Here is a 23,904-nt window from a genome sequence, read left to right as displayed (position 1 = left end):
AAATTGCTTTGCAGTTGTGCCACAGGGTGAAATTGTCTAAAAGGACGGCAGAAACAATTTTAATCCAAAATTTTAAGAAAGGAATTAGATAAGTGTTTGAAGGGGAAGGATTTGCAGGCCTGTGGGGAAAATAAATGAGTGGAACGAATTGGTTAGCTCTTTAAAAAGCTGGCACAGGTACACGGATGTAACACATGACTGGAATATTTAGCGTCCAGCAGCTCCATATCAGAACCAGCTCAAATCCTCTTTGACCTCAAGGGTCTGAATTCACATGCTAAATTTAACCATTGCTGGAATGCTTCAAGCGGATATGACTTAAAGAAGTGACGTTGATTAATCATTGCTAATTCACAAGACAGAGGTAGCAAAGCACCATTAGCTGTCTCTGCATCAAACTGAACTGTTGCTGTAGGTTAATGGAATACACTAATTGTAATGCAGTAATTATACATTATTTGCATATTACAGTGAGGAAAATAGACATTTGAGAAATGACTCAAGCCAGCTTATCTTAATCGACAGGCTCCAATAGTCGTGTGTTGGTGAAAAGAAACAGTCTTTCTGTTTCAAACTCCTGATGAGTTCCTTAAGCCAGTTGGATCCTTGCAATCCCAGGCCTGGCAAAGCATTACTCTGTTGGAGTGAGGCCCATTTATTTTGCTCAGACATGTAATCCATTTTGATGCAAGCTACTTGTAAAATCCAACTTGGTGTCAGCCTTAAATGGATCGGAAGTCTGTGCGACTCTCTTTTAGCACATGTCACTGCCAGCACTTCACTGTTGTCAATGGCCCTGTAAACTGTGCAGCAAATTAAGTGGTCAGCTTGTGTCATTCTTACTCAGCCTCTCACATCCAGATCAGGAAGAATATTGGACAGCGGGCACTTTCATTTGACTTTCTCCTGTTTGCTGCATAATACCGAATGAAGGAGAAATCTATTTCTGTCTGCTCTACCTCTGTGTATCAGTCCGAAGATTATTGTGTAGATGAAGACAAACTTTGAAAAATATGAAACTTAGAAAGAGAAACATCCACTTTAGCTGACGAGCTGCCTCAGATTTAATGCTGGCAAGCTCCAGTCGCATCACTACTCACAGAACATTGGAAAATTAGTGATGATAACTGAGCTTCCTATGTGTAGATAGACATATTGTAACTATTTGTGGGTAGTCTGAGTCATGAAAGTGTGGTAAGTCATTGCAAATAAGTTCAGTTTTGCTGAGTAAAGTCATAAATCCAGGGATTTCACTCAAACCTAATGGAAATAAGACATTAATACAAAATGGCTAATGGAAATTGTGTCAAACCTGTTCCGACTTCAGATGAGAAAGGTTTATATTGCAAAAGTTCAGAAGCAGGGTCACCAACCGAAAGAACATCACTGAAAACCAAGAAAAAGTAGCAGAGACTTTAAATAGCTTGGATGTCGGAGATGTGCTAGAGGACAGAAACATGGCTGATGTTATTCCACAGTTTAAGAATAGGGAGAGGGATAAATCAAGAAATTACAGGCTAACTAGATTAACATTGCTGGTGAGGAAGTTATTGGATCAGATAAATTCCCATTTGGGAAGGAATCAAGGAGAGCCAGCATGAATTTGTGAAAGACGAATTCTGTCTAAGTTGACTGAATTCTTTGATGAGGTAAAGGATGATTGGGGTTGCGTGGGACATGTTGCATATATGGACTTTTGAACCCATTGAATAAAGTGCCATGGAAGGAGCTTGTCAAGAGGATGAAGTCTGTAGAATTAAAAGAAAGTGGTAGACACAGAATTGTCTCACTGACAAGAAGCAAAGTATCATGTTAGAATAATATTATTCAGACTAGGAAATAGGTTTCCTCCAGAGTCAGATCTAGGTCATTTCAGGATCAAACCTCAGGTGTAGGAAGCAATATGGTCCAGTTTATAGGTGAATAGAAAAGCTGTCATAGACTGAATCAAAGCTGCAAAATCACAGGGAACCTGATTTAAACGCAGTGAAGTGCAATAGTGATTCATTTTGAAGAAAGGCAGCAAGCTATCAAAGTGATTCTTTTTGAGACTGAAGTCAGAACTTTGACAAAGTGCTGACTAAACTATTTCTGAGCTTTCTGTAAAGCACATGTTCCAATCTCTGAAAAATTTCAAGCTGTTCAATCAGAAACAGCTCAACATCCAGTCAGTTAGTAAAATGCCAGTGCACTTGCCGTGCTGCCCTTGGAAGGGCAGTCAGAACTGCAGGCTGGATGTCATGTACCGTATAAAATAGGTGCATTAGAAATTACATTCTCCGTGGCTTGAGGTGACTCAAAATCATTTTGTTTTAGCCGAAGTAATCACTGGGATGTTTATGCCCATAAAGTACGTGCAATTTTAGACAGTACTTTCGGGAAACATGCATTCGTCTGTCTCTTTTGAACCCTCATTCTATAACAGTGTTAACATTCAGAAGGGGCCGGCCAGAGTTTTCCCAGTCTATAAATGCTAGAAATTACAAATGCAGTTGGGAAACCTGCCCTTGCCAACTATATCTAGTAAAATTGTAAAGGCATACTAAAGTAGTATATTTAAGATCTTACAGCATTCACTCAACAGCTATTTTCAAGCTGCCCATGCAAGCCACACACTATTACTGCAATTTCCTACTGGGAGCTGTTGGGTTTATCACCTTTTAAAAATATTAAGACCACAAAACCTGCTTTCAAACAGCTGCCTGCCACTTGTTCAATTACTTAAACAAGGGCAACAAATCAGATTGGATACTGTGCACCCCTAATGCACAGCACATCAGTGATCTGCTTCACATATCAGATTGACTGATGTTGTCACACAGTAGACTGAGCCTGAGAATTACAAGTTAGGAGTGTGATGGTCTTTGCTGTAATGGGCAGTGTGGCAATTAACTGCAGGTTTTTGCAAATCGATGATATAACTCTCATTGTGCACTTAGTGATTTGATTCCTGCAAAGATGGCTTGCTAGGATGTATACTGGCAGATATGCCTGAACACTTCTACGTGATAAGTTAGGGGCTAAAAGTTTCCAGTGCAATGGGAACTGCTTTGCATGCATTTTCAACCTCAAACATCAAGAGGAATTCCCACCAAATTTCCATCTCCTGCAAGCTGATGATACATGGAACATAATAATAGAGATCTACTCATAGATCTGCATTTCCCAAACACCATTCACTTATTCCACAGTGGCCCAAACTAAATGGAAAATCTACCAAAAACAACACCTTGAACATTTCCTTCATTTAAATATTGTCGCTCAGTGAAAAATTCAAGACCTAAACAGCATGAGTGAAATCTAGAGGATCCTGAATGAGACTTTTTAAATTAAAAAAAAATGCAGATGCAAGGGCTGAATGAAATACATTTGGAGTAAGTTAAACATTTTTACATCAAATCAACTGAGTTTCTGACCAAATCAAATTTCAGTTCTTTCCCATCGCTTAACTCTTTTTAAGTGCCACCATTTGCAAGGAGCTTTCTCCAGTTTCAAAGTCAAAACTTTGGGTTTCCAATAAAGATCTTGTCAACAGACTCTTATTTTCATGAGGATGGACCTTTGGTCTGAGATGCATTTCCAAATCGGTTTTCAGGAATGCCCAACCCAGCTCAGTTAATGAGGTGAGGAACTGGAGAAAGACTTGGGATTGATGTCTCTACAAATGCACAAATTACTGATGATTTGAAGAGAATTTCCCCAGGATATGGACTTGAGGTTATAAACTGGGGGTTACTAGGTCCAGTTTATTGCAGGGCATGTAAGCTTTCTGAGTCTGAAGAGAAGGCACAGCAAAGAAATCAGAACCAAAGTAATTTCATTTTCAAGACAATCCTGACTGAATTGCACATAAAACCCTAAACACTCAACTTCCAAAACATTCCCAAGTTGCTAGGTTGGTAGCATGAGACCTTTTGGCTAACAGCAGTTAGTTCAAGTCCAGAGGCTTAAAAATCTTATGCTCATTAAAAAATAAACAGCTTCAATGCAGCAACTGTTGAACATGGGGAGACAGAAGAAGCGTTCCACAGCAGCATCAAATTGTAAGCTCGAAACTAAATTAAACTGGCAAATCATATTCCAAATCAACTGTTAATTTAAATATCTTGGCAGGTGGCACAAACCAACTCATCTCCCTCAGTTCAACTCCCGACCCACATCATGACCCCATGACTCGTAGACAAGAGGTGTTCAAGTATCATTGAAAGTTTGTTATTCCTAGACAGAAACATTCCTTTTGAAACAGCAACTCTTTGTGAAACAAGGAGGACACTTTGACTGCACATTTGATCAGAAATAATATATTACAGAACTACCATCCATTATTACAAATATATAACAGACCTTACAATACAGAGTCCTTGATCCAATTAACGGGCATTTGAACTATTGTATCTGTCAGTTCAAACTTTCAATACCATAACACCCATGTAATGTACAGACTTTCTTCAATGAGAAATTTCTATCACTTTAGTTTTTACTCATCAGGGAATAAAGACATGCTAACATTTTGTTTAGAGCTTTACAGGTTACTAAGGCATGCAAAATTCTTTTGCCTATCACACAGTTCTTTCAGTATAAGTGAGCCGAGGAATATGTCTTTGAAATCCTCAGATCTCAAAGGAAGAATGTAAAGTTACTCAATAACTGATAGGACTGAATGTCTTCCATATTTTATGTATTGTCCCTTTCAAGACTTTCAATGTTTGTGATTTTTTAAACAATCTATTGATTAGATCCAATGCTGATTCATTGTTCTCACAATCTTGTGAAGATTCATTCAGTTCACATTATTTGGTTGTGATTCAGTGAGTTAGAGGGCACATGAAATAAAAAAAATGCACAAACTGAACATTCAACCTCAATAAATGTTGCTTCAAATTTCATCAAGTTAGTTTGCAATTTGCGCTACTTTAAAAATCAGAAGTTTTCATCCACTCATTTCATTCAGCTGTGTAGCAAAATGGTTTTTATCACTGTTACCATATTTTATATGTTTTGGGACATAATCCCCACGGGTTCTACACAGAGGGTGATAAGCAGATTTGTTCAGAATGCTGCTTGCAGTACATTGAGTAGCAATAGACTGGAAAGTGGTTGAAGATGCTCCACTGCATAAGAACAATTCTGAAATTCCATTGTGTGCTTCAGCCGGGTAATTTTGAAGACAGAGTTCTGACAGTTATAATTAAAGTTTACATTTGGAAATCCATAATCCCGCACAAGTTTCAGAAGATCCCACCACATATTAGATATATCAAGGAGTGTCATGCCCTTTGTAAAACAGTGAAATCGAATCATATGCTTCAGAATGTAGTTTGCTAATAAACCCCAGTACACTCTCGTCAAGTTCCTGAGAGTTGCACCACAAATTCAGAAGCCAACCGCACCAGAGGCTTGAAGCTGACTCGGACTCCAGTGAAGAGGGGCAGAATCATCAAAACAAATAGATATTGAGGATCGCATGCTGAAATTCTGATATGACAAATGTAAGATGTGTATAGAACAGAACCAGACTGATCATAAAAAGGACATATTCAGGGAATAAAGAGAAAAAATATGAATAGATTAGTGGCTAATATGAACTAACCTAGAATCTTGTACAAACATATGTAACAAAACAGCAATTGATGCTAGATCAATTGTTGATGTTAAATTTGAAACTGATAGGTTTTTATTCCTGAAAATATGAAAAGACGTGGGGCAAAGATGGGTTTATGGAGTTGCTAATCATCCCTGGTCTCTTTGAATGGCAGAACAAGTGAAATGGCTTCCCCCTCTTAACAGCTTTCCCTTTAAATACCTGTTCACAATTGATTCTGATGAATGTGGAAATGTGTTCAAAATGAAGAACTCCATCGTTCTTAAACTTCAATAATGCAACATTTTGTGCAAATTTGCCTTCATTTGCACAATTTTAGGGATGCTATTACTGATATTTTGGTCATTCTTTTGTTCTCGAACCTCAGCATAGCAAGCGAATCAACAGTATTGCAACTTGAATGAAGAAACTACCTGTGGCAGGAGCAGGGCAGCAAGAATTCCCACTGTGATGCCAATGTTATCCATGAACCACAGATTGATCGCATCGACACAGCCTCGAGCGTGGATGATTCCATCAACCTCGGAACGCTGCATATCAAACCACAAAAAAAAGATCAGCAGCATGTACAATGATTTCTCCTTTATATATACATTGCTGAACCTGACCTCAACCCACCAAATCTTGGGGCTTAAAGTTCATTCCTGCATGTCTCACAGAGAGGATTCTGCAAGCAGATTCGTTGGAAGTTTCTTGCCCACTCACATGATGTGTGCCCTGTAATGGTTGCAGACTAGAAATGATTTTCAGTATGTCTATGCTTTAAAGTCTGAGAAAACATTGTGGGCTGCTGTCAGCAGGATAAGGTGAGTGCATTTCCTTTGTCGCTGACAGCAAAATCCATTATCCATTTGACTTACTCCTAACCCTGCTGCACTCCATCATATTCAGCTAATTCACCTTTTGTAAAGGGCAGAAGTAATTATGACTGTTGCATACGGAATGGAAATTCAGTGACTACCGAAAGATCAGTCTGCCACAGAATGAGAACAAAATCTGAACAAATTTAGACAAACCTTTTCCTTTTATTGCCACTCAAATCAAAGCAAAAAACTGTAACTGTGTAATAATGTGGTACAGCCACATACAGCAAGCAAACACACCCGCGGAGATACATAAAGGCATGCACAAATATACACGGCTACATCCATATACGAGCAAACAGACAGACACAGACACACACAGAGACGAAGACAGACACACGTGCACATAGATGGACAGTCGCACACACACACACACACACACACACACACACACACACGCACACACACACACACACACACACACACACAGAGCAAACAATTAGACCCATACCCACACTTACAGATGTATTGATATGCATGCATGCAAAGTGACAGACAAAGCCATTTTGGATCTGTGAAATTTAGCACAGGTCCACATTTCCAAGAACAAGTGATTGGTAATTCCTCTGAACAGTTAGGGTGATGCTCAAAGCTGACCACCAGGTTTCTGTGGAAACATTGATCTTGTTCGCTTCTAATAAAGACCAGACAGACTGCTTTCAGCTGCTTGAAACTGAAACCTATCTAATTGCCATCACTTTTTCATCTGTTTCAGCAGGGGGCTTCCAGGTGTAACTCAGATCACTTTTCATCTCAATTACAGCAACTAGCAGACTGCAAATTATTGCAACTGTGTCACTGAGGCCTCAGTTGTGTGGAACCTCTGTTTGAGATGTGCCACTTTAATCCAGGAGTCAATTTCACCGATAGTGTGGCATCATTTGCTGGTCTGAAGGAAACGTGCTGCTCAATCCTTTGACTTCATTTTGTCTCCTGTCATTGTATTCCTTGCTTCAGCTCAGCTGCTCTTCAAAAATTACTCATTTAACTTCTCTCTCCCTGGAGCCTCTAGTCTCCCGAAATTGTCTCGTTCAACCATGGTGCAGAATGTAGCCTTTTCTCACCCGCTCTCCTTCAGCAAGATCTTCACTGGGAATGTTTTAAAATCCATCTGAGAAGACAGAGGATTTACTGTGCCAATGGTAGACAGGCACCTTCAACAATGTAGCATCAGCACCACTCTGGAGATCAGGCTCTGATTACTTTCTTCAGGTTCTGTTTTGGGGCTTGAACCTATAACCTTCTGTTTCAGTGATAGAAGTGCTATCATTTGAGCTGAACATGGTACCTCAAGGTTCACAGCCTTCTGCTCTCATGTCAACTCCTGTAACTAACAAGCAACGCTATGAAACAAATAAAAATTCCTGTTGTCCATTTGTGCAGTAAACCCACAGGAAATCGCCCAGTACTCACCCTGTAGAGACAGAGTTTAAGGAACTTGTTGATGAACCTCTGAGGGAAGTCGCTGTGACCGGCAGTCATGTTCTGCAAAGAATTCAGACCCCATACAGCAGAGAGCATGCTGCTCTGTCACTTAACACCATGTACAGAGTATGAATGAACATTTTCTAACAGCAACCTAGAAATGTGGCCTGAGAGCTATCATGAAGGATCCATATTAGAACCCGAATCCAGTTGAATGTGTAGTTCCCAAATCGGTCAAATATTTTCATTACTGTCATGTTTCTACATGAAAAATAAATTATTAGGGGCCCTAAAATCACATGTGATGTGTGTTCAAAGGTGCTGAAGCTGTGAGAAACAAGTCCAGCAGGAATTTTGTGGCTTGAAGCTGAATGCTGCCTCTGACCAGGACTCTCCCCTGGTAACTTTGTTTCTGAAAAAAACAGAGCAGTGAATTGAGCAATGCGGTGATCAGAAAAACAATTCAACCCTGAAGAAATCCAGTAGGATCTTCAAAACACAGTTTATTCCTTTTCAAAACAGCTGGAACTCCCAGGTCCAGGAAACAAATTAAATCAAAGAAGTATGACAATGTTGCTGTCATTTCATACAAGCTTGAAAAATAACATTTGGAACTACAATGGATATCAGGCAATAGGCTTCTGCTCTCAAATACAGTTAAACAAGAATTTTTGATGTCAGCGTTGCATCAAATACAAGAAACCGTTAAACTGCAGTCCAATGTGTTCATGCTTTTTCCATTTCATGGGGACCCTTGGTATGTTGGTCTCTGGGCTTCACACTGGGACACTGCTACAATCCACTCAAATTGAGTGATGCGTTTCTGACCCAGCTCTTGACGAATGATAAATGGTGCTGTAAACCTAATGTCACTAACAATGATGAAACTGCTGCACGCCATTGATGGGTGTACTCTTACAAAGGATTCACTTTTAATTTTTCCTGAGGACTTGAGTCTTGAAGGATTCTGGATAATTGAAACTGTGGATAACCTGGATTTACATTCAAAGGCACATTGGAACTTTTTACACAAGACACTTTTGAAAAATCATTTAACTTCAGCTAACTGCTTGAACTGATTTCTGAGAAATCACCTCCCTGGGTTTCATGGCTGCTGTGTTTGGATATTGTTTTGGATATCACCTGGAAAAGATCTGCTGAGGAAAAGGCTGCCCAGCTCGTCTCTCGACCTTTCTCAAATCTGCTTGTCCTCATGTGGAGTGTCTGGAAGACTTCTCAGTTTTATGTTTTGTGAGCCAGGTGCATCCACCAAGACCCCAGAGATAGCTACACATTGTCTGGTGGCAAGAAAGCCAGATCAACAGTCATCTGTACATCCCACACATACACTTTTTGCCCCCAAAAGCTAACCATTTTGACCAGGAGTGTTATTTTTTCCCCCAGTTGAAAGTCTGCAGAGAGAAATCCAGTTTGTCTTCCTTTGTCTGTATGTATGTGTTTTGGGTTGTTTAAAGGGGTAAACATTTATACTTTCATATTACAAACTTTTGTGTTAGCCAGACTTGCATCTTCATTGAATAAGTAATATTATATAAATTTTATAATACATCAATAATTTTGCATTTACTTAGAAGCTGGTTGATGAATCTTTTTTATTCTAAGTTTAAACCAGATTAAGCATATAACAGGACACATTGGGAACTGAGGAAAACAATTACATTTCTGTTGTGACCTGTGGAATAGTGGGACCAGAGAGAGAGAGATGGAGACAGTGTATTCCTCCCAGCTTGATTTAACAGTATGAAGCTGCAGAATAATCCACAGCTAACAATCAGAGAATGATACAACACCAAATGAAGCCATTCATCTCATCCAGAGATAGTAAGAACTGAATGTGTGTCCTGACTCTTTGAAAGGACTGTTAAAATAGTTACATTCCTTCTTGACCTTTCCTTAGAGCCTTGCAGGCATATTTTTCTCCCTTTTCAAATGTAGATTTGATTCATTTTTGAAAGTCACTGCTGAATTTTCTTCCATCATCACTTGAGACTGTGATTTTTTTGATCTGGAATGTAAAAAGTCATCTTTCATCCTCCACTGATTCTTCACCACTGACCAGCTGTGACCTCTGCTTAATGACTCTTCTGCCATTGGAAATAGTTTCTCCCCACTTATCCAAAAGCATTCAGGATTTTAAAAATCTCTCTAATTTGTCCTTAATGTTTTTTCTATCCAAGGAGACAAACCCCAGTTTCACCAGTCTCTCCATGCTACTGCAATCTGTCTTGCCTGGGACCACACCAGTAAATCTCTTCTTCATTATCTCTGAGCCCTCGATATATTTCCTAAAATGTGGTGCGTAGAATTGGACACAGTGTTCTCGTTAAGTCCAACCAGGGTTACAGAAATGTTTTGCTTCTTTGCCTTTCCTGTAACTAGGGAGCAGAATGCAGGCAATGCCTGTTAGGTGAGCTGTCTACCCAAGTATGTTGCACCATCTCAGCACCTTCACAGTCAGCCATGTCAAGACTGGGAAGTGGCAATGTAATCACTCATACAACATCAAGTGGTTCAGTTCTTTAGATCCTCATGGGAAATCTGCTGAATTCTAAGATCAATGATTAAGGGATTAGGAAAGAGAACAACTGTTATCCAGAAGCTCAGCCTTGTAAGATTCAGACGGGAGAAAATGCTGGCAAGCGAAGTTACTGAGCACAATAGCCGCCAGAACTTAATTCCCAAAAAAAGGACAGACGTTTGAAATAAAAATCAATACAAAACTACGCCATTGGCATCTGGATATCAAAAAGACAAATTTGGGTTTAAGGCGTTGCTCACCTCTAGATGCAGTGTCTGGTATCCACATTGAGTGTTGATGACATCTCTCTAAAGGAAAGAATACAAAGTGTCAGCAACAAATTATTAATTGGCAACTATCGCTTCATGTCAGACATTGGCCACTCATCTCCCTGTAATGAGACAGATAAATGGGTGAGGACTTTACTCATCATTAATCGATCAGCATAGAACAACAACAGCAGCTTATGTTTCAATAGCTTTAATGCAAGAAAATATCCCATCAGCTTTATAGCAACATTACAAAACAAAATACTAAACCAGGCAAGATAAGAAGGCACAAGGTCAAACGACCAATGGTGTGCTCAGAGTAGGTGCGTGTTTGCAAGGAGTGAGATAGGAAGTGAAATGGAGTTGTGTAGGGACAGTACTCCAGAGCTTAGGGTCTAGGCAGCTGGGGTCAAAGTCACCAATGGCAGATCAATTCAAATCAGGAATGTTCTAGAAGACAGCATTAGAGGAGCCCAGAAATCTCAGTGGCTTTCTCATTGGGGCAGATTCTAAAGATAGGGAAGGAGTGAAGTCATGGAGGGGTTTATGAACAAGGAAGAAATTCGTAAACTAGAGGCTTTGCTTAACTTCAAGCCAATGGGGGACATGAGCATAGCGGTGATGGATGAAAAGGACTTGTTGCAAGGAAAAACACGGGCAGCAGAGTTTTGGAAAGCCACTCATTATTGCAGATAGAATGCAGGAGAGTGGTCACAAGTGCACTGAAACAGCTGAGTCTGGAGCTAACAAAGGGATCGATAAATGTTTCAGTCACACAGAACTTGTCAGAAAAGTCATGATCTTTAGTTATTCCTGATGGCCGACATTTTAACTGCATTCTAAAACCAAGCAACTTTAAATTGGAATAAAACCCCTTTCAGTCTTCAATCAAGATCAATGTTAGCTTCAGTTCAGTGAATGGCTATTGATTCAGATCCCCAGAAACTGCACTGATTGATTATGGTAGTAAGATGCTTCTTGCGTGCTGCCTATTCATTTGTAGACTTTATCAGACTCCCCTCATCAGAGGGGGCAGGATCAGAAGACCACAGGAAGTGCTCACAAAGTGGTTACATTACTCCTTGGCTGATGAACCACCCCTGTGATCCTGTGCGAGCTTGGAGTGGAGTGTTCCTCAAGGCCCAGAGGTGCAAAAACATTGAACAGACAGTCACCTTAACGTCAGCAAAAGTTGAGAGCTGAACCCAGTGCTCCCTGCAACTATTACTCAGTCCATCGTTTGGGCTTCCTCCATTGGGAACTCGTTAGCTACATGGGCCTATTACCAGCAATAAATCACAATAAAGGATTCTTCTGTCTGTCAACCCTAGCTATTAGGTTTCCAAGGAGACAACAGAATGGCTCAACAATTTCATTTTTGATTCCTTTATTAAAAGACTGTAAAAATTGGTTTTCCTTAACACTTGGTATGTTATTTTGTGAACAGTGAGTGTATTTCTTTTGTTCAGATATCAGAAAACAACCACAAAAAACAGAAGCCTTCAGTGGTCCAGTTTCCCTTGCATGGGATTGGAAAGCAATATTTTTCTTTGCTCTATCCACTTATTTTCTTTTACCTTCACTTCTAATCCAATTAAACATGATCAAGTCAGATATTTCGCTGTTACTTATGAATCTCTGTATCAATTTCCTAGTTCTGAACAGGATAATACAGTCACTGAAGTTCCTTGCTTATATCAACTGATTAAAGTTCTCCACAATCATTCTGCTATTGTTTGCTGTATCTTCAACCAACTTGGTGCTAAATTCCCTCCATAAATCTCTCAAAGTTTCTCTCCTTCTTTAAGAAGTTGTGAACCAAGTCTTGTCAAGACCAGAGAGATATTGACTGAGAGTCGTGGCTCAGAGAACAGATACTTAAACAATATTCCAACGACCATAAAATTAGGTCAATTTGCAGTGGTTTCAATTCTCCTTTATTATGGGGCAGGTGATTCATTTGATATGTGAAGTCCATGAAGAACAGGCATTCTCTGTCTGTTCAGACGCATGGCCATCGACGATCAATGTTCATTTACTAAGCTGATTCTAATATCTTTTCATTTGGATTGGTGCTAAGATTTATGTAATTACATCTCTATGAGAGAGGCACAGTAAAGAAATGGCATTCAGCACATCCAGCTAGTACTGGTTCTTTCAAACAGCAAGACAATTAGTTCTACTTCCCTGGCTCTTGCTCCATTTCCGTGATTTTTTTTCTCTCCTTCAAATATTATTCAATTCTTTTTTGAGCCTACCATTGAATCTGTGTCCTCCAACCTATTAGGGACTACATCACAAATCCTAGCCACTCATTGCATAGAAAAAGAAATTTGACATTTTTTTTTCTATTCATTTGTGGGATATGGGTGTTGCTGGCTGGGCCCAGCATTTCTTGTCCATCCCTAGTTGCCCTTGAGTAGGTGATAGTGAACTGCCTTCTTGAACCACTGCAGTCCTCCTGCTGTGGGTTGACCCATAATGCTATTAGGGAGGGAATTCCAGGATTTTAACCCAGCGACAGTGAAGGAACAGCGATATATTTCCAAGTCAGGTTGGTGAGTGGCTTGGAGGGGAACTTGGAGGTGGTGCTGTTTCCATATATCTGCTGCCTTTGTCCTTCTAGAAGGAAGTGGCCGTGGGTTTGGAAGGTGCTGCCTGAGGATCTTTGGTGAATTTCTGCAGTGCATCTTGTAAATCATACACACTGCTGCTACTGAGCGTTGGCGGTGGAGGGAGTGGATGCTTGTGGATGTAATGCCAATCAAGCGGCTGCTTTGTGCTGGATGGTGTCAAGCTTCTTGAGGGTTGTTGGGGCTGCACTCATCCAGGCAAGTGGGGAGTATTCCATCACACTCCTGACTTGTGCCTTGTAGATAGTGGACAGGCTTTGAGGAGTCAGGAGGTAAGTTACTCGCCGCAGTATTCCTATCTGTTAATACTGTCACCAATTTTTATAGATGCACCATAGGAAGCATTCTATCTGGATGTATCATGGCCTGGTGTGGTAAGTGCTCTGCTCGAGATCGTAAGAAACAACAGAGATGTGTGAACACAGCCCAGTTCATTACACAAGTCAACCTTCTATCCATTGACTCCACCGAAAATTCTCGCTACCTCGGGAAGGCGGCCAACATCATCAAAACACCCTTCCCACCCCGGTTATAATCTCTTCCAACCTCTTCCATCAGGCAGAAGGCACAAAAGCTTAAACACACATACCAACTGGTTCAAGAACAGCTTCTTCCCTGCTGTTATTTGACTGCTGAATGGACCTGTCAGATTTTTAATTTAATGTCAATCTCACTCTTTGTGCACCTTCTGTGCAGCCGTAACATTGTATTCCTCACTCTATTCTGTTACCCTTTTGCACTTTGTATGGTATGATCTGCATGGAGAACAAAACTTTTCACTGTACCAAGGTACATGTGACAATAATAAATGGAATTATTAGATACTAAATGCTTTGGGATGGAATAGGAATGAATTTTCTAAAAGGCAAGTCCAAAGATGTGCAGGTTAGGTGGATTGGCCATGCTAAATTGTCTGTAGTATCCAGGGATGTGTAGGCTAGGTGAATTGCCATGGTAAATGCAGTTTACGAGGATAGAGTAAGGGGCTTGGGTATGGGTGGGATGCTCTTCAGAGGGTTGATGCAGACTCAATGGGCTGAAGGTCCTCTTTCCGCATTGTAGGGATTATATAATTCTATTTTCAAAGATGTTTCCAAGAGAATTGAATGTCTTGCACAGAGCAGTTTGAGTGTCCATCAGTAATTAACTGCTGCATGTTCAAGGAACACTGAGTGTAATTTGTGCAGAAGGCACTTGTTCTCTCAGTGCTCAGATACAAACCATACAAACACACCAGGGCCTTTTTCCTGTGGTGCGCAGCTGTATTTGAGCAACTCCATCCAGGTTCAAAATGTGGTTTGAGGCTAATTGGTCTCATAAGTCTGTTCTTGTTGCGACAAATTGCCAACCTTTGTACAATGGAACATTTCTGTCCACAATTTAAGCATGTTGAACTTCTCATATTGAGTCTACTTTCCAAAACTCCAATGCTGACAGGTCAGTTTTTCACATCCACTTGGAGATATTCCATAGCACTGACTATGACCACAGACGAAAGGTCTGTACTTCCCTTTCACAGATTTCTCCTTTCCTTCTGTTCTCTTGCTTCGAGCCTATTTGCTCACTGCTCATTCTGCAATGAGCCTGGAGCCCACTTAATGAGCAGTTTAGCATGTGGTATCACAGCCTAATCCAATGTTATAATAACTGTGTGGGGTGGGGTTGGGCATGTTGCTGCCAGTGATCACGATTCAGTGCAAACTCTAATTACAGAGCAAAAACATGCATTTGTTACAAGGTCAATCCTTTCTGGTTGGGTGTAACAACGAACGAAGCAAAATGAAAGTGCTGTTAAAGTCAGATAGAGGACATGACTGATCGAAACCTAAGTACTTTTATAAGTAAAACTGTGACGCACGGCGGCTCAGTGGTTAGCACTGCTGCCTCACAGCGCCAGGGACCCGAGTTTGATTCCAGCCTCAGACGACTGTCTGTGTGGAGTTTGCACGTTCTCCCCGTGTCTGTGTGGGTTTCCTCCGGGTGCTCCGGTTTCCTCCCACAGTCCAAAGATGCACATGTAGGTGGATTGGCCATGCTAAATTGCCCGTAGTGTTCAGTGATTTGTCGATTAGGTGGGCTGTTGGGGGATAGGTCTGGGTGGGATGCTCTGAGGTGAAGGTGTGGACTTGTTGGGCCGAAGGGCCTGTTTCCACACTGTAGGGATTCTATGATAAAGTAACATCCGAAAAGTTGGAAATATGAGTGTCAGTCAGCAATGCAACTGAGAAGGAAAGATATCCCTGAGGCCTCAAGGAGAAGCCACTTGTGCCTTTTACAGTATTTCAAGTGGATGTCCACGACACCATGGAATTACTTGAAGAACACAATGGCAGTTTATCCCAGCAGGCCCGGGCCTCACCAACCAGATGACTCATTCATCCATTGGTAATTGTGGGGTTTTACTTTGCACTAACTGGCAGAATCATTTGCCTGTGAAAGATTGAATACACTTCAAAAGGAAATTGCAATAAGGGGAGAGAAGGAAATTCCTTGGGCAATAAACTTTCAGAACAGATTGCTTGCCAGTTCATGCAGAAGCTGCCCAAAAGGTTTATCACCAACAAGGACAGTCATAAAAATAATTCTAATGTATCAGATGCTTTCACTGCAAGATATATTCCAGCAAGGGGGTGGGGGGAAGGGATACAACCCATAAAATCAAAACAAAAATTGTTGATTGATCTGATAGGTACACATTTTAAATTACTGGAAACGGCCACAAGAGGCCAACACATATCAACAAAACTGATGAGATTAAATCTATTACAAAGCAATGCACTTCTGTCTAATTTCCTGTGGAAATTGAAACATTGCCTGCCCAGTTAGACTGGGAATGTATACATTTCAGGTCAAAATCAGAGTCGGACTGGACCCGAGGCCCCTCGAGCTTGGTTGAATGAAATCATGGCTGATCCGCCTTGCTCAAGTTGTCCGTTCAATCCTCATATTCCTTGATTCCCTTGGTGTTAAGGAATAATCCTTCAACGAGAGTCTTGAATATACTCAATGACTGAGCATCCACAACCTCTAAGACTGGAGAATGCCAAAGAATCGTAGCCCTTTGTGTGAAGGAATTGTTTCTCAGTCCGAAATGGCTGTTGATTTGTTTTGATGGCACGCCTCCCAGTTTTCAGCCTTTTGGTTCTGATGTGAAACTTAATTCAGGCCCAGTGAGGCAATAACTGGATTAGCTCCTGTCCTCCTAATCCTGAATGTGGATTCAGCAACACCAGGAGAACGCACTGTGAGGATTAGTAAACAGTGTCCAGTCAGGACCAAGCTCTGAGTACTCGTAACCAGAGATGTGGAAAAATCTGGGAGCTTAGCTGATGAAAACACACTCTATTGGTTACTTAAAAAAGATACGAATTAAGAAAATGTTTGGTTGAGCTACAACAGAGCCTGAGGTATTCCAATATTATTAGTGTTAATTCAATACGGCTTTCAATGTGAGAACCATGGGCCAATTTCAGCTGAAGACTGTCACTAGGGTATAGGGTTCTCATCTGTGCATTGATGGTAATTCACCAGACTCAGTTTGCTGAAGCTTTGAGACAGATTGAGAAATGGCTTCTTGATTCCGCCAGGAGGCTGAAATATGCAAATCCACGTCCGAAGCTGGTCACATCAATTTGCATTTGAATTGCATTAAGCAGCCAACATCAGGCTAACTCTCTTCTGATTTTAAACAGTGTGTGGTCACAGAGTCTGGCAGTAACCTGGCAGCTCAAATGCAATCAATCTCAAAGCCAAAAGAGGTGCTCATACGATGGCAGACAGTTATCCTCTGCACATCTGGAGGTTAAAGATGAACCTTGTCCGCAGGGATATTGTGTATAAAGTTCTGGATAAGTGGGTGAAGGATGTGTTCCATGATGCCCTCTTCCTAATGGCCACCCTTTGTGTGGCTGCATCAAGCTGTGCGGAGACCCTCGGTATGCAGACACCAAGTGTCACTATGTACTGAGGTTCTACTTGTCTCTGGTGTTACAAGGGATGGGACCCTGAGGGAAAAGGAGAGAGTGGATCCTGTCAGGTGGTTCCTTGAGCAGACTGTCAAAGTCACTTGGCAGAATGCCTCGTTGCCAGAGCTTTCCAACAAGCACCAAGATGTGAGATAACAAGGTGTAGAGCTGGATGAAAGACCTCTCAAGCACCAAGATGTAGCTTTGGTGAGAAGGGCACTACCCATTCAATACGTCATGTACATCCAGACTCTCTCCACCATCTCTCACTGTCCTTGAAGCCACTGTGGGAGGGAAGAGGCAATCACACATCTCCTACGGGAATGCGCTCATGCAAGGAAGGTGTGAAGAGAGACGCAGTATATTTTGTCAAGGTTTGTCCCGAGCAGCTCCTTGGCACAAGACTCTGTGCTCTACAGTCTGTTCCTCAGGACGCACACTGAGACAAACATCAACTTGGTCTTCCAGGTAAAGAGTTGACCTCGACCGAATGTTGCAGATTGTCACATTCCAAGGTCCCAGACTATGTGCTGAAGGGTACTGTAAAGCTTGGGACAGCTCTCACCAAGGCACAGTGGGTAAAGGACGCAGCATGAGGTCTTTCTGCCAAATTATAACAGAGGTCCGCTCAGCTGTCAGATGCCCTCGTTGCCTCAGAATGAATGTAAAAAGTTTCCTGCAAGAGTAGAAAATTCCTTTGTTTTTGCAACTGCAGGGAAGGTCTGAGGAATGTCAAATTTCAATGTGTTGTTTGTTTCATTTTCTGCATTGACTACACAGAACTGGTCTTGAACCATTGTGTACTTTTTGATCATTTTTATGAATAAAGTAAATTGTTTCAATAAAAAAAACTTTCTTCGCATGTTTGAAGATATGAAAAGGACGAAAGGGTAACTAGGGAGAGAATGGGGCCCATTAAAGATCAGCAAGGCCGCCTATGTGCGGAACCACAGGAGTTGGAGGAGATACTAAATGAGTATTTTGTAACAGTGTTTACTATGGAGAAGGATATGGAAGCTGGAGAATTTGGGGAAACAAATAGAGACATCTTGAAAAATATCCATATTACTGAGGTGCTAGGGATGTCTTTAAACGCATAAAGGTGGATAAATTCTCAGGAACTGATCAGGTGCACCTTAGAACTCTGTGGGAAGCTAGGGAAGTGATTGCTGGGCCCCTTGCTGAGATATTTGTATCATCGATAGTCACAGACAGGTGCTGGAAGACTGGAGGTTGGCTAATGTCGTGCCACAATTTAAGAGAGGTGGTAAGGAAAAGCTTTTGGAGGACAAGTTTTTGGAGGGGATCCTGAGGGACAGGATTTACATATATTTGGAAAGGTGAGGGATGATTAGGGGTAGTCAACATGGCTTTGTGCCCGGGAAATTCTGTCTCATTAACTTAATTCAGTTTTTTGAAGAAGTAATGAAGAGGATTGAGACAGAGAGGTGGACATGATCTATATGGACTTTAGTAAGGCGTTCAACAAGATTCCGCATGGTAGACTGGTTAGCAAGGTTAGATCACAGGGAATATAGGGAGAACTAACCATTTGGATACAGAACTGGCTTGAAGATAGAGACAGAGGCTGGTGGTGGAAGGTTGCTTTTCAGACTGGAGGCCTGTGGCCAGCGATGCACCACAAGGATTGCTGCTGGGTCCACTGCTTTTTGTCATTTATATAAACGATTTGTATGTGAATATGGGAGGTTTAATTAGTAAGTTTGCAGATGACACCAAAATTGGTGATGCAGTGGACAGCCAAGAAGATTACCTGAGAGTGCAACAGGACCTTGATCTGTTGGGCAGGTGGGCCGAGGAGTGGCAGATGGAGTTTAACTGAAAGGGTGAGAAAAGATTTACTAGGATGTTGTCAGGATTGAAGGGTTTGAGCTATGGGGAGAGGCTGAACAGGCTCGAGCTATTTTCCCTGGAGCATGGAAGGCTGAGGGGTGACCTTACAGAGGTTTATAAAATCATGAGGGTCTAAATAGGGTGAACAGCCAAGGTCTTTTCACTTTGTACATTAATGATCTAGATGAAGGAACTGTGGGCATTCTGGCTAAGTTTGCAGACGATACAAAGATAGGTGGAGGGACAGGTAGTATTGAGGAGGTGGGGAGGCTGCAGAAGGATTTGGACAGGTTAGGAGAGTGGGTAAAGAAGTGGCAGATGGAGTACAACATGGGAAAGTGTGAGATCATTACCTTTGGTAAGAAGAATAGAGATATGGACTGTTTTCTAAATGGGGAGAAAATACAGAAGCCTGAAGTGCAAAGAGACTTGGGAGTTCTGGTCCAGGATTCTCTCAAGGTAAACTTGCAGGTTGAGTCAGTAGTTAGGAAGGCAAATGCAACTTTGGCATTTATTTTAAGAAGACTTGAATATAAAGGCAGGGATGTACTTCTACGGCTCTATAAGGCTCTGGTCAGGCCATATTTAGAGTATTGTGCGCAGTTTTGGGCCCCATATCTCAGGAAAGATGTACTGGCCCTGGAGCGGGTTCAGAGGACGTTCACGAGAATGGTCCTGGGAATGAAAAGCTTAACGTATGAGGAACTTCTGAGGACTCTGGGTCTATACTTGATGGCATTTAGAAGGATGAGGGGGGATCAAATTGAAACTTACAGAATACTGAATGGCCTGGACAGAGTGGATGTTGGGAAGATGTTTCTATTGGTAGGAGAAACTAGGACCCGAGGGCACAGCCTTAGAGTAAGGGGAAGACCTTTCAGAGCAGAGATAAGGGGAAACTTCTTCAACCAGAGAGTGGTGAATCTGTGGAATTCTCTGTGTCAGAAGGCTGTGGAGGCCTGGTCATTGAGTATGCTTAAGACAAAGATAGATAGGTTCTTGATTGTCAAGGGTTGCAGGGAGAAAGTGGGAGAATGGGGTTGAGAAACTTATCAGCCATGATTGAATAGCAGAGCCGAGTCGATGGGATAAATAGCCTAACTTCTTCTCCCATGTGCAATGGTCTTATGGTCTTTCCCCCACGGTCAGGGAGTCCAAAACTAGACGGCATAGGTTTCAGGTGAGAGGGGAAAGATTTAAAAGGGACCTCAGGGACAACTTTTTCACACAGAGGGTGGTGCATGTATGGAATGAGCTGCCAGTGGAAGTGGTGGAGGCTGGTACAATTACAACATTTAAAAGGCATCTGGATGGGTACACGAGGAGGAAGGTTTAGAGGGGTTTGAGGCAATTGCTTGCAAATGGGGCGAGATTAATTCTGGTTATCTGTTCAGTATGGACAAGTTGGACTGAAGGGTCTATTTCTGTGCTGTACAGCTCGATGACTCAATGACTCTACGTAAAAGAAGCAATCATTTTCACGTCTTGCTGTTGACAAGAAATTTTCTTGCATTGTCATTCCACGTGATTATTACGGCTGACTGTTTAAACTCCATCCAGATTAGACGTAAAATTTAGCAATACTTCTGAATGATGCTGATTGTACTTGGAAAGAACACAGGAATCATAAAAGATGAAAAGTGTCGAAGGTACACAAATTGGGAGCACTGATCTGATTAGGAAATGAGCCAGTATGATTTCTACTGATGTAGGTTTTCGAAGCAGGACAGAACATTGCATGCCCTGCAGTCCGTGTCATCAATGGAAATGTCTGTCACAAATACAACTTGCTTGTGACCAGTTGTTCTTTCCAATAACCTTTTCACTTTGCTGGTGTAATTGAGTGAGCAATTGTATGAGAACTGTGCAACTGTCAAGGCCCCTGGGGGTTCAATGTCCTAAATAATGTACAATATCTTTGTTATCTTCTATCCTTATGAGCACATACAATGGTACTGCAGTACAGGTGGAATATAAAATACATCTCCAAAACAGCAGCCCATGCACACTCTGCTGAAAACTCCTCAGAATAAGCTAGTGCATCACCAACTGAGCCAGATCTTTGTCAGCTCCCATGAGCTGCAAAGACCAATAATTCAGTTTCGAGTTGTTTACCGAGGAATGTGGCAAAGCAACAGTATATTTCTCTGGACTCACTCAAAGAATAGAACAGAATTTTGTTTTACATCTACCTGAGAGGGCAGATTAGGGCTGAGCTTAACCCTTCTACAGTCTTGAGCACAATCCATTGTAGCACTGAGGCACTGTCAGAGGGTCAGTACTGAGGACATACTGCACTGTCGGAGGGTCAGTACTGAGGGAGCGTTGCACTGTCGAAGGGTCAGTACTAAGGGAGCGCTGCACTGTCGGAGAGCTAATACTGAGGGATTGCTGCACTGTGGGATGGTCAGTACTGAAGAAGTGCTGCACTATCAGAGTATCAGTACTGAGGGAGTGCTGCACTATCAGAGTGTCAGTACCGAGGGAGTGCTGTACTGTCAAAGGGTCAGTACGAAGGGAGCGCTGCACTGTCGGAGAGTCAACACTGAGGGTGTGCTGCACTGAAAAGGGTTGGATGAAGGAGTGCTGGACAGGTGGAGAATTAGCACTGAGGGAGAGCTACACTTTCAGAGCTGGTGTCCACTGCTGTATTGGAGGGATGATTCTGAAGGAATGTTGTCATGCTGGCAGGATAGTAGAGAGGGAGATGTCATTCTCCAGGAAGCTAATTCCACTGAAGCACCATCTGCCCTTTTGGATGGATGTAAAAGGTTTGATAATAGCACTGGAGTAGAATTGGATAGCTTTTCCTGGTGTCTTCAGCAACATATATATCCCTTGAGTAACATCTCTAAAACAAATTACTTGGTTATTATCCCACTGTTGGTGATGGTAGCTTGCTGTTGAAAATTAGTTGCCACGTTTTGTGACCTTAAGTGATTAAATGCTGGGCCAAAAAGAAGTTTGGGCATGTTGAGGTTTTCATTCCCATATGAATACCTTAGCTAATTTTCCTCGAATCGACCAGCTCTTGAACATTTTGCAAGTAGCAGCTTTTTTTTAGCTTTATCTTAATGATTTTCCTCTGAAATACTGAGCGCTGATAACCTTAATTTTACTTGAAATGTTATCTCTATTTCTCTCTCCACAGCCTTAATTTAGGGCACTAGTGAGACTGCAGTTGGTGTGCTTTATACAGTATTGGTCTTCTTATTTAAGGATGGTTACATTCGAGGCAGATCAGAGAAGGTCTTCAGGACTAACACTTGGAATGTATGGCTTCTCTCACATGAAAATATTAAACAGGCTATGCTTATATCTGATGCAACTTGACTGAAATACAACCATTTAAGACAGAATGAACAGAAATCTTTTCTCTCAGAAGTTCATGAGTCTTTGGTACTCTCTTCCTCAGAATGTGGTGGAAGCACAGTCTTTGAATTCTCTGAAGGCCTAGGTGCTTTGCAAGTGGATTATAGCTTGTCTGGGATAGAAAGAAATGTGGAACCGAGATTATATTCAGATCCACACTCCTGCAGTTCCCTCTATCTCTGGTTTGTTGAGCTTCAGCAAACTGCTAGAAAGAACCAATACAACCGAACAGAATCCCTGTTTGGTACGTTCTAAGTACTGTGAGTTGTGGGATGAGTATTGACCAAGCCACAGGGAAGGAGTAACCTGTTCTTAAAAAGTAATCGATATTTTAACAACAGGAGTTTACATGAAATTGCAACGATGATACCAGAGTAAGGGGAGATGATTTTCTGTGGTTGAAACGAGACCTCTAACAGAGGCACATAATAAAAGACTCAAATGAAAGGAACCCAATCTTTACAAAGGCACTGCACAACTAACAGCTCCCCTGTCACGTAAATGCCTTTGAGCTTAAACAGGCTCTCATTAATTCTACATTAATCTCAGTGCAAGTACTGCTTCATTTGTTACATCACATCAATGAAAAAAGTATAATTGCTAAATAAAATGGCATCCTGCTGTTCTTCTCTGTGATCAGAAAACTGTCAAACAACCTGAATTCACATTTCTGCAATAAAGTTACCTATTTATGCAAAGGTTGGGTGTGACCATCATTCATACCTCATTAATATAAAGTCAGAGGTTTTATGGGACGCAAGAAGGCTATTCGGCCCATCAACTTCATGCTGCTTTACTGTAGAGTAGTTCAATCCTATCTATTTTTCCTTTCTTCCTAGAGTCCGACAGGTTTATTTCTCGTGTCAATGACTCCATGATATTGGCATTATATATTCCTAAAGAATCCTAATCTGGTCTTTTAAAAGTGCACTCAAAATGGCTCCCAGAATTCAAAATTCTTGTGGATTGAGCTGAAACTGGGGCTCAACTACACCTATCTCAAGAAGAAATTGCAAGAACAAAAACAAAGTTGCTGGAAAAGCTCAGCAGGTCTGGCAGCATCTGTGAAGGAAAAAACAGAGTTAACGTTTCGGGTCCGGTGACCCTTCCTCAGAACTGCAAGATGTCTTTTTAAAATTCAATGACCAAAGGTAAACAGAAACCCCTCAACAAATGTTCTCCTGGAGGTGTGAATAGCTCTCCTAGGACACCGCAACCTGACAAAGAGATCCATCCAAATTGATAGCTTAAACAATTAAACATAATTACCTCAACTCTAAAGACAATGGGTGGGTCTGTGCTCCAGACCTGGGCTAACCCAACATCTGAGATAACAAGGTGTAGAGCTGGATGAACACAGCAGGCCAAGCAGCATCAGAGGA

General features: G+C 41.5%; 1 protein-coding gene across 1 annotated transcript in view; it reads right to left on the bottom strand.

Annotated features, from left to right (window-relative positions):
* Nucleotides 1-23,904, bottom strand: part of zgc:110329 (uncharacterized protein LOC550500 homolog) — a 147,103-nt gene that overhangs the window by 25,104 nt on the left and 98,095 nt on the right. The window contains exons 7-8 of the mRNA XM_048618678.1: nt 10,690-10,737; nt 6,016-6,132 (exon numbers count right to left, since the gene is read on the bottom strand). Of these exons, the coding sequence (XP_048474635.1) occupies nt 6,016-6,132; nt 10,690-10,737 (165 nt within the window). The remainder of the gene's footprint in view (nt 1-6,015; nt 6,133-10,689; nt 10,738-23,904) is intronic.

Source organism: Rhincodon typus, chromosome 40 (genome assembly GCF_021869965.1).
Source record: "Rhincodon typus isolate 14 chromosome 40, sRhiTyp1.1, whole genome shotgun sequence".
NCBI lineage: Eukaryota > Metazoa > Chordata > Chondrichthyes > Orectolobiformes > Rhincodontidae > Rhincodon > Rhincodon typus.
The sequence above is the reverse complement of the archived record's forward strand: the minus strand, read 5'-3'. Positions and strand labels throughout refer to the sequence as shown.